This window comes from Varroa jacobsoni, unplaced genomic scaffold (genome assembly GCF_002532875.2).
Source record: "Varroa jacobsoni isolate VJ856 unplaced genomic scaffold, vjacob_1.0 contig00763, whole genome shotgun sequence".
NCBI lineage: Eukaryota > Metazoa > Arthropoda > Arachnida > Mesostigmata > Varroidae > Varroa > Varroa jacobsoni.
Genome location: NW_019214522.1, coordinates 11416 through 29960, shown reverse-complemented (window position 1 = coordinate 29960; position 18545 = coordinate 11416). Strand labels below are relative to the sequence as shown.

The 18545-nt window shown below is 42.0% G+C and overlaps 1 protein-coding gene across 1 annotated transcript in view; it reads right to left on the bottom strand.

Annotated features, from left to right (window-relative positions):
• Positions 1 to 17622, bottom strand: part of fry (microtubule binding protein furry) — a 50387-nt gene extending 32765 nt beyond the window's left edge. The window contains exon 1 of the mRNA XM_022852448.2: positions 17466 to 17622. Within this exon, the coding sequence (XP_022708183.2) occupies positions 17466 to 17593 (128 nt within the window). The 5' untranslated portion in view covers positions 17594 to 17622. The remainder of the gene's footprint in view (positions 1 to 17465) is intronic.
• Positions 17623 to 18545: the final 923 nt, after the last annotated feature.

The following is an 18545-nucleotide window of genomic DNA, read 5'->3' as shown; positions in this document are numbered from 1 at the left end:
AATGAATTTGATTAGTGCCAGGTCTGAAGCTGTACGTTCCATTGTTATCGAAGACAGACACCTCTTCGAACGGAAACGCTGTCCTTACAATAACCGGTTTCAAACTTATCCTTATTGTGTGTAACTGGAAAAACGAGGCTTGTCCTAAATATATAGCTTTCATCATTCGCTTTATAACTGAAACATAAATGAAAGTGTTCGTATAGTCATTCTTTTCGAGGGACTGGACGGGCTATACACAGACACAGAAGTACCCATCCGACCAAGCTTCTCTTCGAAATCTCGTGCTGTCAATCTTATCGGTCGTAGAGAGAAGCCAGTCGACATTGACGACTGCTAAGCAGACAAAGTAATACAATCTTTTCACCGTTTGTTGCCACAGTGGCGCGTCTCCGATCCTTTGTTGTTTAGATGTTTTCAACTCTTCCGCCGCCTACGTACACATGCTGTTGCCAGATAAGAACTATCTCGCTAGCTTGTCTATTATTATCATCATTAGGACTGTTTTAGCTGCTCGCGGAACCTGTAGATGACGCTATTCTTTATCGGCACGGCGAATCCTTTTCTATTCATTATCGACGAATGGACCGTATCCGTAGGCCTACTTCGGCTTATTGTAATTTGTTGTACCCATATTTAATATATGTGTGAGGCAGAACAATCGACGTTGGGATCACCCAACAGCTGACCGCAATAGCAATTTTTTCGAACAAAAATTCGACCTGAAGGGATCCCACAGACACAGCTGAGACAATAACAGCTCATCAGTCATATCTTCGATTGCAGGTATTGTCTATGTGGCATAAAAAACGTTTTTATCTTCGTTGCTGTTAGTTCATGCTGATCAATAGGAAACACATGAGATATATATGACAGCCCGTAAACATAATACGGGATACATGACAGTAGTCTAGTACTCAGTGAAGGGCATTCGTTTATTATTTACTAACTATTAATTAGTTTTCTTTAATGTCATCTTGGGCAAAATTTCCTTCTTTTCTACAGAATGAAGCAGTTATCACATCAGTGCGAACTCAAGACGTCAATTACTCAAGTGACTTTTGTTCAGGAAGATCTATTTGATCCACGCAGATATACAGAAACAGCGAAAATACCAAGGTTTGCTCAAGTCCTATTTTGCGTAGGTTAGGATGACGACGCCCTTAGTCCTCTTTCTCTGAAAATAACCGCCAACACGATTGCGAGTGCCCTCATTTCGATGAAGCAACTTGCGCGATTTCTGTTGATTGCGGAGCAGTCTGATGGACAATTGAATAGATTGCCATCACTGTAGTTGGATTTTTAGCCAAACTGGGCGTTGTTGCTTAAACTAATCCCACTGCGGACTACACCATATGAAGTGTTACAGCAGCTATCTTTGTTGCCCCTCCTTTATTTTGGTGCCAAGACCCAGCAACTAGCAAATCATCGATCATTATGCTCAAAAAAAAAAGACAGATTTCCTAATCCATTCTTGGCGTTACTGCGGGCTATACCTGAGCCAAATCAACGCTATAACGTCTCGTTGTTATTTTGGTAAAGTATGAAAGTCACAGAAAATAAGCCTTATCTCTCGACAGGTGAACGTCTTCATCAACGGATTGGCTGCTTACCCCTATTCTCCGCTCATCGAGCTAAATTTCTTCTTTTTTTTTTTTTTTTTTTTATTAAAGAAAGTTTTCTGTAGGATGAGTGCACCCGTAATGGTAGTATTACACAGTTAATTATTATAGTAACTATTTTTTTGCTGTTAATAATAGCTTGTAACCGCTGCTATAGCCATTAGGCCTTTCGCTGCGCCTGCTGGTGACGTTACTACCAATAGTTGATAGAAACCATTTCGACAACGCTGTAGGCAGTAATAGCCCCGCCATCGCTTCCAACAGTGCTAGCAGGAACATCGTAATCAAAGTAGATAGTCTCAGTCGCTGTTTGGCATGTCTACTATGCTGTGTAGTATCGGTCCGATTACGCACGTCTTAACAGCGACCGCGTAGAGACCGACAAGTCCTGTTCACTAGTAGCTGCAACGGCCGTAGTAATAATGGCACGGACAACGTCTACGAAACTGGAGTCATTGACGTGTGTTGACCACGACAATGGCGGTGTTTACCTGCCGTTCAGTTCAGCGGTCCAATTCCCCGGCCGTTCCCCACCTCCAACTCCCTTTTTATCCTTCTAAAAAAAAGAAGCGAATCAGTTTCGTTTGAAGCCTCCTGACGGGCCGACTGTCAGAGAGAGAGAGAAATAAACACGAAGAGCCAGAATGTGTTTCTTATGCCGCCACCATGCGCCGTGAGCAACTATCGCTGCCACCGCCACCGTCGCCGCCGCCGCTGCAGGTGGCGACGGTGCCGCTGTTGTTGTTCTTATGATGGCTATTATACTTACAGGAGTAAGGGTCGGTTTGTTGAGTTGGTGGAGCGCTCGTACGACGACCAGCTGAAAACAAAAAGGGAGAAGCGAAGGGGGACGGGGGGAGGGGTAAGAGGGTGACGGAGAAGGGAACGAGAGAAAAAAAAGTCACGTTCTAACCTCCACCCACGTTTACGCTCACGAGTAAGGGCTTATACAAACACAGCATAGCACAGCGCACAGACGCGTCGCTCTGCACCATTCAGTAGCATGGCGCAAAAACGCCGCGCGTAAGTCGTTTCATTTAGTCAAAAGTTCATAGACTATCGTTATTATATTTATAGCCGCGACAGGAGTTGTGTGGCAGCGAACGGAACAGGCACATCAAAGAGGTCCCACATTAATTCATATGAAGCCACTGTACAGGTTAAAACAGTAGCTGGTACTGACAATTTCAATACATTGGTGTTATTCGAATTTGGTCAATTATAATCCCCCTGTTTCACTGTCTCTATGGAGGCAATGTGTACATCTATTCAATATTTGTCTACAGCAAGTCAAACTTGTGTGACGGTCAACCATAAATATACGTTATCGATAATGTTTTTATACCCCCTATATATATATATATATATATAGTAGATAATCAACCATTGCAGTTTCCAGTCATTGAAGACTCTCTCTCCCTAATCAACAAGCTAATTAGCATTTTATATATACGATTTTATATTCTTCATTCCTCAATAATGAATGTGGCTTCTTCTAAATGGTTCGTTCCAATTCCATCTCCTTAACGTTACCGGCCACGTCAAACGTTTCCGACATAAAAATGCACGTGGATGCTGCACGTGCTCATCAGGGAGTCCGCTCTGGGTAAATTGTTTTTTTTTTTTGTTTATATAGTATATCTCTTTTTGCCATCCTTACAAAATTTCGAAAAGTTGAAAGTACTTGGAAATGCTATATAGCATGATCGTAGAACCAACAGAAGACGAAGATATACGGCAAAAGTAGGGGTTTGTTTGCGAAACACGGATTGGCTCGTTTATTCATCCAACGTTTACTAGACCGCCAGCGTAATCACTACGCGCGTGGGTTGAACCCGTTTAGGCCAGCCCCACAGAGACACAGTTATACATAAGTACGATTTCTGCTCGATAGTAATGATATGACAGAAAGTATTCCGCCATGTTATCATCTTTTTTTGATTTTTACCGTTAATACAACTACGATCACTATAGCGTTGTCGCAAAGAATAATAACAATTCGCGCCAGGCGCTTCATAATTAGATCATTGTACTAACAAGGAGGGACAGATTACTGGGCCGCCTTTAATTACCGAAATCGATGATTAAAACTTCAGGAGTTGAGTCATCCAAAATGGCGAATCCATGATAAGTGATGCCAAAAAAGGAAAAATTACCACTTTGTGTCTATTATTTACAATAGACGAATAAATAAAAAAAAAATTCGTCTACACATTTAAAATTGTAGGCACTTACTATTTAATCTAGATATTTATAAGCAAAAAATTATGCAATAAGAATAATCTACTTATATGGAAATACTTAAAGTTTGTGTTGGAAATAACAAGCAGAAGATGAGATGGCTTTAGCTACACGAAAAATACGTTTTTCAAGTCTCTGCTGGTACTCGTGAAGGCTGCGCTCTTTTTGTCAACGGTTTCCCTCCGTGCGATCTGACATCTGAAAATTGCAGAGTTATTCTTGTTCGCTTTTTCAGAGTGCGAAAAGCTAGCTCGTACAAGTGGCCTCCGCGATCCGTAGACCTCAGCGAGTAAAATTCATTTTCTGAAGTGTTGAGGGGGCACAATTTTTGTACAGAGGAAAAACTATCTGCGGAATAACCTCGGGAGCAAATCGAGGCCGATCAACAACTGGTACTATTACATAACATAATAAACATATTAAGTATTTATAATTACTATCTTCTCTATGGAAACTGCTAACATACCTACAGTTTTATCAGTTCTAGCTTATTCTTCCTTCTGATACATATATATATATATATATAGACGAAAAGGAAACAAGGTTGCCGCAGTGTTCAGACTAACTACCATATTACGTTTTCATGAAACACTCAAGAAATACGCGCGACTCGTATCCTGACAATTGAGCATTGGAATCAGTCGTGATTATATATTTTAAGCTGCACAAGCAAACTTGTTGTTTACTCATAAGTTATCTTGTAAAAAGGTAATTTTTTACCTATCAGTCGATCTATCGAGGAAATAAATAACATATTGATAACAAATTATAAGCTTAACACAATTCAAACGATATTCATAAAGGTAAGAATGATCGATTTCTATGATGACGAGGAAAAATGATAATAAATAAATAATTACCCAGTTAATTATACGGAATACTGTTTGCTGCGAAACGTGCAATGCTTCTGACACAAAGATCTCTTCGAATTATAAATAATAACGCAAGATTATGATTTATTGAAGTCTAGAGGACAGAATTATCTGGATGGTTTATGATTTTTGTTTATTAGTCCTATTTAACCTCGCGCAGTTGAAGTTTGTTTTAAGTGCACCCCATGTATCGCCGTCGTCTCAGCCTGCTGAGATCTGACACAGGCATAAACAACCGATTTAAGCTAACATCTTTTCCCCAAAATCGGAAGGTTTCAGCCTCCTTCTATTTGTTGCTATTATAACTTGCTATGAGCTTAATACAGTTCACGTTCATGTCAGGAGTTACTTACTCGCCTTTGAACAAGTCTCATCTATTTTTCTCCCCAAAAAAGGTCTTTGTTCGACCACAGCTCATCGTCCGGAACCAGAAAGGACTCCGAAGATAGAAGTAAAGGCGAGCACCCTCTGCTCAATTTCGCGTCGAATAAATATTTTCGGCCACAGACAATTACCTTTCTTTTAATGGTTTTTTTTTTTTGCAACAAAAAGGAGTTTTCTTTAAAGGATATATGTCAAATTTCCGCTAGTTTTCTGTTACTCCCGTCCGGCATAGACCACGCATACTACCAAATACATTTCTACCTTTCCTTTAACTGCGCCTACAAGAAGACAAGCGAATATCCTTGGCTAGACGAAGCAAAGAATCCAGACTTTCCCATGTCATCGGCAAACTCTTTCTCCATCCTATCACTTCGCGCTATGGCCGACTTCATGTCGCCGCTCATTATCATCACGGTCACTAGAAGCTACCTTCTGTCCCACTCATTCTCCAGGAATAAACCGCCATCTATGAAAAAGTCAATCGGAAGTTTGCTTGACGCTTGCTAGAAATAGCACGACGCTTATTACCATTCGAGTTCCTGCCGCTGCTGTTACTACTCCGCCAGCAGCTGGCGATCCACCCGCCAAAAGCTGTCTGTGTTGACAAAACTTTCTATAACATGCCGCGGGGGCGACAGGAGAAAACCAGCGTCGACCTTCCGCTCTCTTTTCTGTATTCAGGGCGACCAGCTCTATGCTTGATCGTTTCTAAATGCTACGATCTACCACAATTCCACAGTGGATTCTACCGTGTTCAACATGCTAGCGACTGGCTGGTTCGTTGAATGACAAGTCGGCAAAATAAGCCGAAACTAAAAGAATATAAATTACATTTCCCACCAATTCGCAGAGTTCCAGATGTCATCGAAGCGTTGTAGGAAAGGGAACTTCACGATGATGACGACAGTCCTCACATAAGTAGTTTGTGGTCGCCTGTAAAGCGTCGCGTTCTGTTTGAACAGATGTCGTGCAAAGAGCCTGTCATAGGAGCCGATGTTAAAGAAAAGGCTACTTTGTTAACACAAGCGCTACTACTACCGAGACTAGCGCTGAAATAGCTAACCCTACACCTGATGGGTAATCAATAAGTTACAAAACTAGTATCTGGGTTCTCAAATGCGCAAAGTTTCAATTTCTTAACGAAAAGAACAGGATATACTATATTTAATGCAATAGTTTAATTTGCATTAATATTTAATGCAATTCACACGTTCATCAGAGTTCTGCCTAATACGTTGAATCAGTTATACATGATTTCTTACATTAACGGTACCGTATCGTTACTTTTTAGAGGAATGTTTAGAGGTTACGTCTAGAGGAACCGCTGCTAGCCAAATAAGTGAAGGCTTATGTACGGCTATCTTGTCACAAATGGATCGCCTCCAACGGTAGCAACAACGGGCTACTCTATAGGCGCCATGTATTGATTCCTTATGTTCTATAGGCCGTTGTTACCGTTACATTTTGGATCTTGCACCAAGGACCCCCGCCAGCAGTACGTAATGCTGCCGTAGATTTACTAGCTCATGGCAAACCTTGAGAATCGCGAACTTTTTAGCGGAAGACCCAGACAGACTACTGAGCAAGCAATGGCAGCCTGGAACTTAGTCCGTGAGCAAGCCAGCCTTGCATGGCATCACCCCTTAGGTGTATACTTCAATTATGGGTACACTAAAACGTTACAACACTACAATAGACCGAAGCAACTCAGCTATTACCGGCCTAGGGACAAGCTACTACCGTTTGCGCCTATCGGTATATCTATTCTAACTTCTGAGTGCGTATCTGGGCTCGAGGAAACCTAAGCGAATTCGCGTGTCCCTCATTCTTATTTTTTCTCATCGCGAGGCAGCTCATTCTTACTTTTGAAACGACTATATACTCCCTGCTAAGTCCTAGACTAGATTTCAGAGAGCTAAATGTTTGCGTCGCACTTTAAGATCGGTTTCAGTCGTACGTTTCGCATGCTGCCTAGCATTTAGATACGAATACATACACGTACCATCTGCGATTCTGCTCATACAATAAAAATACAAGATGGCTGGCTTAGGTCTCAATGATCACATCTGTGGCTGGCGATGGCATTTAACACTGACGGCCTTTTCAAAACATCGCACCGGGTTGACGTCAAACGTTGACGGTTAACAGCGGCTTCAATAAAATCTTTCGTCCCAATCTACTATTAGGATGTTTTAGTTCATAAAAGAACAATTGATTTTAACAATCTTGTGGGAATAATTGTGAAACAAAAAAAAATCATCGCTAGTGTTATTACACAGCGAAAATTGACCATAATTTTATCTCCTGATAATTACACCTCAGTATATTTCCGATGCCCGAACAACAGATCACTCGAAACAAGTTGAAGATCATTCATAAACATCAAAGATTTGATTTTATGTGGTAATAGTAAAAAGCGAGTTTGTACTTATAGTGATATTTGTGGCGAAAAAAATAAAGTGGCGTTACGAGCACCTCGTACGCAGAATATCTCTCGTCAGTATCTGCAGAGCAAATATTGTACCAGTGTTCTTTGCATTTCTACGAACTAACCATAACGTCTGTAGGCCCGCGCGTCTCCCTATCATTATTGAGCCGGTTTACCAAAATAGAACTAGGTGACTACCTTTGTCGCCCAGTCTCATGTAGTACTGTGATAGGAACTGCAACCACGTTACGTTCATAGATTACTAGAGTCCGCGTCGAGCTGGCCTTCGTCCCTGCTCGTTGCGAGCGCATTTTCGTGCAGTCGATCGTGTAGTAACCTGGAATCGTCGACTTGGTCACCGAAATAGTCGCTCGATTGGCTTCACTATCGAGTGGTCGAACGTATCCGTGTCGCCTTCGACAATTCGATAAGGCAGCCCGACTTGCGGCAGGTAAACAAACAAACCGCTCAGGCGCCGATATCGATGACCACGAAAAAGTGATGATTATTATTATAGGAAAACGTTGTCTGGCGACGTCAACTGCAGGTCGATACACACCGACCAGTCAACCTGTTTTTGCATAGTAGACATCCTTGTGAGACAAGCATCTGCTACTTCATGGCAGGTGACGGTCAACAAATCAATGACTTTATGCCTCTGCCATATATATTATCTGTTTCGGTTTACCCAACACTTGATGCCCCATGTAGACGCAGAAAAGTAGAGGCTGAACGAGGGGATGGTCTGTTTGCCCACGAACAGCGGTTATCCTATATTAGCCTAGCTCAACGCTCTCTTAAATAGAGGACCATTCATTCTGTCGTCTTTGCCTATGAAGATATCTATGAGAGCTGGCTGGCTTCAATAGAAGCTTGTGTCGTCCGCTCTTTCAATCTCCCAGTAACTGAACAATAGCTTCTTGCTATTCGGTTCTCGTGCAGTTTCTCGATAGGAAATTATATAGAGTCTGGGTGATGGTGATGGTGTTCCAGCAGCCAGCCAGTGTCATCTCCTGCTGTTTCTTTCGTTCACTGCTTTTTGATATCTGGGAGCGATACTGACAACAGCCAACAAAGCGTCGCAATATAGCTCATCATGGCTATTATTATGCTCTATTTCATCCCTTCTAGTTTTTTTCAGGTAGGACAACAATTCTACTTAAAAATGAGCAGTCTAGGGAAGCAAAGTTCGCAGAAGGAGGTAACGGTAAACTATTTGGCACCGACAATGCAATCGTAGCAAAGCTAAGGGTGACGGTGAACAAGACGATCCTTTCATTTTATAAGCGTATTTACTTCATAATGTGGCGTAGGCGGCTAATGTGCATCCCTTTGAGTACGTATTCGTAATAACCATAACCAACAATCGTAGTACCACGTTGGTTCCAGTGTACTCGAGTGTTGACAAATATTGTTACTACCAGACACTTAAAGGCACAAGGTGTAGGGAATAGGGTATTGTTGTTATTCTTATTATGAAGGCCAATAATTGCTTGTATAGCTATCATGGCGCCTCATAACTCTGTTGGAAAAACCCAGTACGACTAGCAAAGACCCACTCTGGTTAGAGACTGAACGAAAGCAAGTCTTTGGTATCAAACCTAAACATAGCTGATTCTGAGGACATAGTACGGATAATTTACAGCGTCAAATAAAAAATATGCGCAGTGATCTGGCCCAGAAGAAGACAGTGGATGACTAAAAAAAGGACATTCTTTGCCGATGACTCCGCGCTGTCTGTTACTTTCGTGTATATTGCCATTGATACGATTTCTGCGCATTTCGAGTGGAAGCCAGCGACGCTACACGCGGCAGCTGCCCTAGAACCCCAATGCACCAGTGATACGACGCCTGCTAGTGTTGCTGGCGCCAACGAGCAGACGCCACTGCCGTTGATAAGGCGTGGAAGCTTCCATACGCAATAGATGGCGAACCAGTGCTACCAGGCGAATCAGCTGACTTTCGGAGTAAGACTTTGGTCAGAGGAGCATGAGAAAGAATGCATTTATTCATATGGTTCAGCCATTAACAGTCACAGGCCTGAACCATATTTCCCATTACGCAACTCCAGCCAGATATCTGTGCAACTGAAAAAAATGGCGGCAGTTGACACATGTGTCGAAATTCCTTACGCTCGATCCCTTCTTCTCCAAATTTCGTTTAACCTAAAACCAGTCGGTGCTTACTGATTGACGAGATACTCAAGTAGGCAAAGAGGCTTACGCACGTGGCACAAAAAATGCATTACATACATAGGTCGACTGTACAACTATCCATACAGATATGTGGAAGTACATGCAAACTATTCTATTATTACCTCGCCACATCTTACTACTGCATCTTTATATCTGCGCTTTTTTTTGTCCTGAATCTCCTTATAGTAATGCGCATCGTTAAAACCAAGATTATCAGATGGCGTTAGAGTCGTAGTGGTAATGACACTGATGACAATGGCGGTGGCATTGATGATGACCAGGTAAACAATAGGGTACAGATAGCTATTGGGGACCTGTGGGCACTCTCATGCGGATACCTCGACAACGATTACGGCCGAACTATTAAAATAATAAAACAATAGAAATAAGAAAAAATATAAAATTGCAGCTGTTGTCAGCCGTGACAATGGCAATGCTAATTTAATCCCGAACGCGTCAGCTGTAGAAGCTGACACGTTCGGGACCAGCTGAATACGGAAGACGTAGTCGAAACACGGCAGCTTTTAGCTAATTCTATGTAGAGCTAAAATACGTGACACACGTGACAGCTGCAAAAGCCAAGCCAAGACAGAAGAGCTTAATGATGAACTGATAATAGGAAGATTTTCAACTGTTTAGAAATCTTCATATACTTCTATCCACACATGTGTGAATTATTCCCGGCAGCCAAAAACAATGCCGAAGCCTTGCGGCAATGTCAACCAAAAAAAGTTCGGAAATTCATCAGCTCTAACCACCGTCGTAGCTGCTTCAAGCTCGCGACATCCTCACGGAAGCCTTCGCTACAACTTGCTGAAAAAACACACTGCGAAGACATAACATTGTAACAGAGCAAGTACTCAACAAAAAAAGTCATAGACTGTTCACCCCTTCTTGAGACCGCTCCCTATTACGCAACAGCCATCATTAAAATCTTACTACTATGACCGTCACACGAGGAAGTCTAATTTTAAAGCCCAGATCAAGATTTACGCATTTACATTGCAATTAACGGAAGCACCTGCCGTGTAATTTAGTTAATTAATATCGAGAACTAAGCAGTAGATTTTGGCATTTAATAGAAGGATCTAATTATTATTACTGCTAAGGGTCATTTTCGTCCGCGAAAGTTAACAAAAATCTTTCCTCTTTATTTTGCGAAAACGAGAAAGGTGGCCGCCGCAATCAAATACGCACTATCATTACCTGCACTATTTATCCTAACTTCTACCGGTAGATTGTTGTCAGGACCTTGTCATTCTTTTCTATGAAAAAAAATACATTGTTTTTTATTACTAGAATAATGCGCTCTACAAAAAGAAAATCAGATGTTGGTATGAGCTTATGGTTTTTAAGTTTTCGGTCCAGTGTTCTTTTCCGTGAAATATTGACGTGGTAGCATCATATTATTATTAACACGCGTAAATATCTTGAGTTGATTATAAGTGCCCTTCCAAGAGACCCATTTCGTTCTGCGTCCTAAATTAAGACGAAAAACGGACGACCGAACTCACCAGAAAAGAAAAAAGTATATTACGTTATTTCAGGTTGGGTGTCACTTCATACAACTTTTTCCTAGACATATTTTATATGAGTTGAAGCCACTTTCCTCGACGACCCTAGTGAAGCGCGAGAGTCTATTCTGTTATAATTGATCGAATATAAATATTAAATTCGTATTTATATTACATGACATGTGTCACAGTTCGATGGAAATTAATCAATCCACCAGGAAAGTGTGTCTATTTAACAAGCAATAAACCCTTTGTCCAACTTTTTTCATCAGGATGCTATTAACGCAAGAATGCTATGACGGTAGAACAGTTAGCAGACGGGTATCCCTTGCTAACTATTGCAGACGCTGTCTAAAGCGTCTCTTGACGACGATTCGTTAATGCTCTCAATATACTTCATCACACATATATTCTTTGTTAGATACTGGATTTTGTTAGCAAAAATTTTCGCCGTCCAATAAATTGCAAGCCGTTAGTGATTAAGACGATCTTCAGGCGACAAGACCGCAACAAGGTCAACGGTCGAAATCAAGAGGTAAGCGTACTTCTGAATGAAATCAAGTGTCTAAACAAATATTGCTAGTTGGCACCACAAGAAGCAAAAGATAACAGCAACTCGTCGCAATAAGCGACATCAGCAGCGTTGGGCAGACGCACAACAAAGGCACAGTGATATTGTTATCGGTAAAACGATCCCGTGTAGAAATGAGTTGAGTTTGTGTATTATCGTCAACTGCCCAATCACACCAACAGGATCCGGCATGATGTTATATACGACTATAGGCTAGAACTGTGGAAATCCTGCCGACTTCGATGACTAGGATGAACGCAGCAACGATGGTATCGGCCGACTTGGTGGCGCCGTAGTCGAAGTCGAGCACGGTAAATAGAAGAAATATTACGACTGTTCGTTATTATATCGGTCCTTTTGGTACGGAGTGTGTATTCAGAAACTTGAATCAGATGGCTGGCTAGCTGCCTAGTTCGTTCATTGCGTTTTGTTTATGCTGCTGTTACAATGGGTCGACATTTAATCGGTATCTAGCCTATTCCGCTTTAACGGCTGCCTTACACGTTATTCACCAGCATCAATGGCGCGCACAAGTGTTAATGAGTGCGGCGATAGGCGAGGGCACAAGCTATTTTTACCTACGTTCACACACAAGCATATACAGGCGCGTGCGTTAGTGTATGATGCATAAGTACACGTGTAACTAGCATAGCTAAGCGACATAGACAGGCAGAGAAACCGGACGGTTAGCACAGCGCTGCAGTGGCAGCAGAGGCTAATTTTCAAATTTTAACGCGCGCGCAAGCTCACATTCACTTTAGGTGAATGGCTTCCCGTTGCTGCTGCTGCTGCTACTGATATATATGTATATATATTATACGTGTCCCATAGCTTCTATGCCATCATCAGAAGCAACGAGACAAAGGCATGGATCGCCGCAGCGCAGCATCACCACAAGCAACACATACGACAACGGCGTAATGGCAGAAATGTACGGAAGACGAGGTAAGGAGACTAAAATAACAACAACAACAGCAGCAGTAGCAGCAAAAGCCACATAAATGCCAACGAACGAAAACGAAAAAGTTAAAAGAAGAGAACGATCCCACAGCCCCCATGATCGTTACTTGGATTACAGGCCACCGGCAACCACTGTTCGGGTCGTCGTTTGATCGGTCCATCTCTCCATCGACCCATGTCTGTCGATGGCCAGGGCGATCCAGTCACTCTTTGGAAGAACGGTTTCATCGTCATCAGGAATGGCGAAAAGCAGCAACCGTCGTGGAAATTGTCCCCCTTTGTAACTTTTTTATAAGTAACTTCCGTAGTGCAGGATGCCCGCTGGGTCCGTTGACCTAAACATGGTGTATAGTAGTAATAGTTGATGCGGTCGTCAAAGTTGTAGCTGAACGACGAACTCTCGAGAACCGACCAATTAAGTGAGCGGGCGGCAGGCCAGCGGCAAGAGGTTGTTAAGGTGCGACGTCAACGGCGATTTTTTTGGACGACACGACTCAAGTGGAAAGGGAGTACAGGAAGGGCGAGGGAAAAAGAAAAGGTTGGTGTATCGACGTAGTGCAAATATCTAGTTTGAAGCGGTGATAGTAAACGTAACAGGCGTGTCAAATACAGCACAGGTAATTGGTAATCATTACCAAATGTCACGCGAAAGCGAGGCAGGACCAATTGATCCCAAAATTTAGTGCGGTGCGGCTACCAGTCGCCGCCAAATGTCTAGCGTCGTTGACTTGGCCGACCGTCGTTAACAACAGTAGCGACAGCAGTAACCGAAAATTTCGCGGAAATGCTCTTAGCATCGGCGTCAAGCGATACAGATCGGTGTGAGATTTATTATTCTTAGTAAAGTAACGATTATCAAGTAGATCTCCATCAAACGTGAAGCAGATCTACAGGAAACAGTAGAGACCGTAAGAGCTAGTGACTATTGATACCGGAACGGGCTAGTCCTTAACGATGATTACTTAAAAAAAAAAAGTCCACTTTGACGGGGCAACCAAATTTCGCTTTAGTCAAACCGTCAGATTCCACAAACCAAAGACTATGGAGTGCAACCAATTATTATCACGATTATTATATAATTAGCCATTTCAGATGTACTGTAAAAAGATCATACAGCGCGTAATCGTACCTGTAAGCTTATCTTTGCATATACATTATCAAGGGAAAAATCAAAAAAAAAAAAATCCAACAAACCCAATGTGTATTTTTCGAGCTAATTCAGAGACACTATTTGTTCTATTCTGCTATTTTTTTTTACATTTATTACGTGAAAACGCAGTCGTCTTCTGGATTGTCTATTCAACAATATATTATTATATATTCAACTAATGTTGTAATTCTGGGCCAAGCTCTTCTTTGAAATCGTATTTTAGAGACGTTAGGAAGCAGATTGGCTCAATGGCCCGATAATTATTATTCATCACTCAAGAAAGGAAGGGAATTTTTAATCTAAAATAACGTTTTTTCTTTATTTTTGTACGTATTTTAAGTAAATACTAAACTTAAAAAAGAAGCTGATTACGGCGACATACAATCCAGAAGTGAAGAAGGAAACAGTAGACATTTTTATTAGGTTCCAAACGGGATAAACGTACAATCGTGCACAATTTAATGCATTTAATTTGAAACACCATTAGACAGCTATCAATAACAACTGGACACAAAAAAAAAACGCGTGCAAAGCAGCCTGTTAAAATAATAATAACAATGATGATGATGATATGAAGAAGCAGTTGCATGGCTACGGTATAGATTGCGCCATTGTAGCATTAGACGGCATGGTTTGATTACTGTTTTTTTTGTATAGTTTCGTTCATCTTCTTTTTTTTTTCGAACAATAGGAAACATTTTCGACGGCACCCACTGTCCCTATAAGCGCGCAGAAAAACTTTAAATGAATTTTCGAGAATCATCAGCCCGTACGAATAAATCAGCTCATGTAAGAGAAGGAGGTGAGAGAAAGTAAGCAAGAGAAAAATTACGTAAAAATACATACCGTAACGCAAATCCAGTTAGGTAAAAAAAAATATCTAAACATTATATACAGTGCTATAATCTATCTGTTCTAGCGTGATCAGCAGCGGCGTTGAATAGCTGATGTTCGTATCCGCTACTTCGTTCTTATTTCTGCCGAGTACACGAAAACCCGTCGTGACGGAACCACAACGCGAGTAACAACCCCCCGCACTTGCAAAGCCGCTTGGGCCTGATTTCTACTGTTCGATTCACGATTTTTAATTAAGCTCAATCGACAGCTAAATACTTAGCGTGAAGGTCCGTCCAAGCAGGGGTGACAGCAATATTCGCGTTCGGCAACGCTTTCGGTAGTTATTACAGTTATTCTGAATAAGATTATTAAGTGCCAAATCATGATCACACGGATGATTAGTTGTGTATGTGAAGTTACTTTGCTTGCTTCTGTCTAAGCCTATTTAATCACTAGCCAAAACAAATCAACCAACTTTTGTTTCTTCGCTGTTTTTAGCATAGACACACACACACACACACTTTTTTTATAGATACAAACTGCACGTTCGATAATGTTGCTCGCTTCGACCATGTACAACATGCGGAGAGAACGTAGTTTTGGCAGATTTTCTTTGGCCTGTATTGTTTTTGTCAGTAATTGAGCCTTCGGTTAACATTACCCGATATTAATGCTCCTGCTTACTTTGCTCGGGATATTTATGGGCATCAGATACGTTTTGATTTTGCTGGTGACCGACCGGCTAACTAGCACGCAGAACACTTGGTACTTTTCCAAGTTAATTGTCAATCCCAAAGGGAAAGCTACAAGCATTTCAAAGCAACATTTTTCAAACACCACGCGCAGTACATTCAATAATCATATGGCATATAATTCGGGTCCTGGTTTTCAGTGTTGCCGAGTGGTCTGCTACCTGACAATGAACAAGCATGGCCCTTGCACGGGTAGAGGGACGGACGTATGGCTTCACGTCTTAACCACCGAGCTATAACACAACGCCAACGCGGCCGTTAAATCTACGCTTCCAAGCGAACCAATGTCTGCCACCAGCCCACTGAACAAAAACAGCCGTTATTGAAAATGGGACGGTGCGACTGTCTTCACTGCCCATTTGAAAGCCCTGGAATAAATTCGATTACTATCAACCAACGCAGGTCGAGGGCATCGTCGAATATGAGCAAAAAACGCTGTCCCCAAATGCTAAAAGAACCGAAATATCAAACAAAAGCGACACGTTTTTCCACTTGTCCCGTAATCATCAGACTGCTATCCTAGTTGGAATTGCTGTCATCGCCGTTACGATCGCTACTGCTAACGGGGTTGCCGTCGGGGCTCTAAATGCAGCGGCAGTCGTCTTTCGCAGGCCTTCTTTTCTTGGGAGATGCAAGCGATCGGCAGCTTGTAAGCACGACTCAAGGCCCTACTGGGAAGATTCCGACGATCTGAACAAATCGGTGCAATGTAACCCAGCAAGAACATAGCGTAGGGCATGTAATCAACAAGAAAGCGTGTACTGCAACGTGGGATCGACAACATCGACGACGCTATTTTGTGCTGGCATGTGATATCGTATCACTTTGCAATGGTCACCAAAAGAGATACGGCGAAAAAAAGCAGAAGTAATTTTCAACAAATCAACGAACGCTATCGCCATTGCAATGTCCACGCTCCGTGGGAGGTCTCAATGACGCCAATCTACGCCCTGAAGTCTGCCGGTGCTCATACTCTACGTGAGACATTTCTACGATGCGACAGGACTTCGACAACCGTTACCGTAACCTGTGCCGGCGCCACCGTCGATTTACTGACAAACAGTCAAACATGCGCGATTTTCGACCGTCGAATTTTTTTGGCGGCCTCTATTCGGCTACAAGATAGATAAAAACTATTTGTAAATGTTCGCGTGCTCACCAACGTCGTTCTGCGTCTGGTATACCGCGTTTTTATCCCTGCTTCGTCTCCCGCTGTCGAACCTCTCTGGATGTCAAAGCAGAGTACTGGAATCAAGGGAACGCACGAAACCCAGATGCAGTACGACGGCAACCAAATTTATCGGTAGCTGCAGCTGCAACAGTTCGACCACTGTTAGGGTCAGGGCCCCCTAAGGTGATGCTGTCATCAAAAGGGTTCCAAGGACAAAAGGCGAGCTCCCGTATGTGTCCTTGTTTCGGGTGATGATGCTGGCTGGTAGTAAAGTGATGATTATATGCTACCAAGTTATTAAAACAGATGTATCTGTATTTACTTGCCATAGCCCTAGAGGTAAGATTTTTTGTGTGGCACCGGTAGTTCGCAGGGTTCGAAGCAGTTTTAACACTTTATATTTAACATTGCGACCGCTACTGTTTATAGTTTGTAATGCCAGTTTGGCAACAGAAGCAGTATTACTATAACAGAGGTCTGACATTTACCTTTCGGGACACTCTAGTACCTTCAGACAAAGTGGACAGACACATAAGATCAATAAACATTTAGACTTTTGTTGCTGCGTGATGAAAACAGGCGTCAGTCTTAGTTCGATAATAATAAAATATTACCGACCGTGTGTTTAGCGCATCATTCGAAAATATTATTACCTGTCAACAAAATTATTATCTTCTAGTTGCTTAATATTATGAAGATTTATCATTTTCTTCATTACAAATCGTTGTAGCGATGCTCATATGTATTTTCAGCGTTTCAAAGACTCACCCTTCTCGTTGTTGGAGGCTATCTGCAACCACGAGAAAAGCTCGAAGTCCGATAGCCATTCGTTCCGGAGTGAGGATAAATTTTATGGGTCGACCCACTGAAAGCAGGTCATAGACGATTTCTTTCATTGCGAAATCCAAGCGTTCCTAAAAAAGACAAGAGATTAAACGTTAGTTCTAGCGGTTTCATGCCAAAGTAATACCAGAGCCTTAGCTGGAACACGCTAATAGAGTGAGTGAAGGTACTTGAAAGCAAAAACGAAATCTAGTGATGGTATATAACAGTCTTACAAACGATGCTCCTGCCGTAACCGAAAACAACTGTCCTGTATTCAAAAACGTGTAGAGTCCGGTGATTTTCAGGTTTATACGTAGAGACGGCAATGGCTTCTACCTTTCTCAATAGTATAATGGTTAACGTAGTCTTCTACGCTGCTTTCTCGTCAATGTGCTGTTTATTTTTGTAAACACAGGGGGTTTGAAGTCTTTGCTTGCACATGTATGGATCACGAGCTATTTTTTCTTCATGTTCCATTAATTCATTTCACCCTCAGTATCCCTACTCACGGCGACAGAATTTAGCTGTCATAGACTTCAATGATTGAATCATTTGACTCAATCGTTATTATCTAGCTCTTTCGATAGCAGACTGAAGGACCGACAGTATCGGTTCACTAAAGTCCCGAAACTAAAAACAAGATCATTTTCATACGCTTGGAAACCTCTGAGATCAGCAAGTTTGTTAGAGAGAGAAATCTGTCTTTGTCCATCATACATCTTTTTCTTGCTAGACTTCAGTTACTCATTATCATCTCTCGACCACTAAATGTGTATTAGCCCGAAAAAGTTGTCGTTCATTTATCCTGTTCAAATTGCGTTCTTTGACCTTGTCTTTCTTTATGTCTGATCACTGATGAACTGGCAGCGCAGACACACCGCCTAAAGCAATATAAAATCAATGCAAACGCCCATGGGAGGGACATTATTAAAAACCAGACGAGACTTACTAGGCTTCGCAATTTCCAACGCTCGTCCGTCTGTGCGCGGATCTGGCGAGGTCTTCAGCGTTGAAAAAGACGCA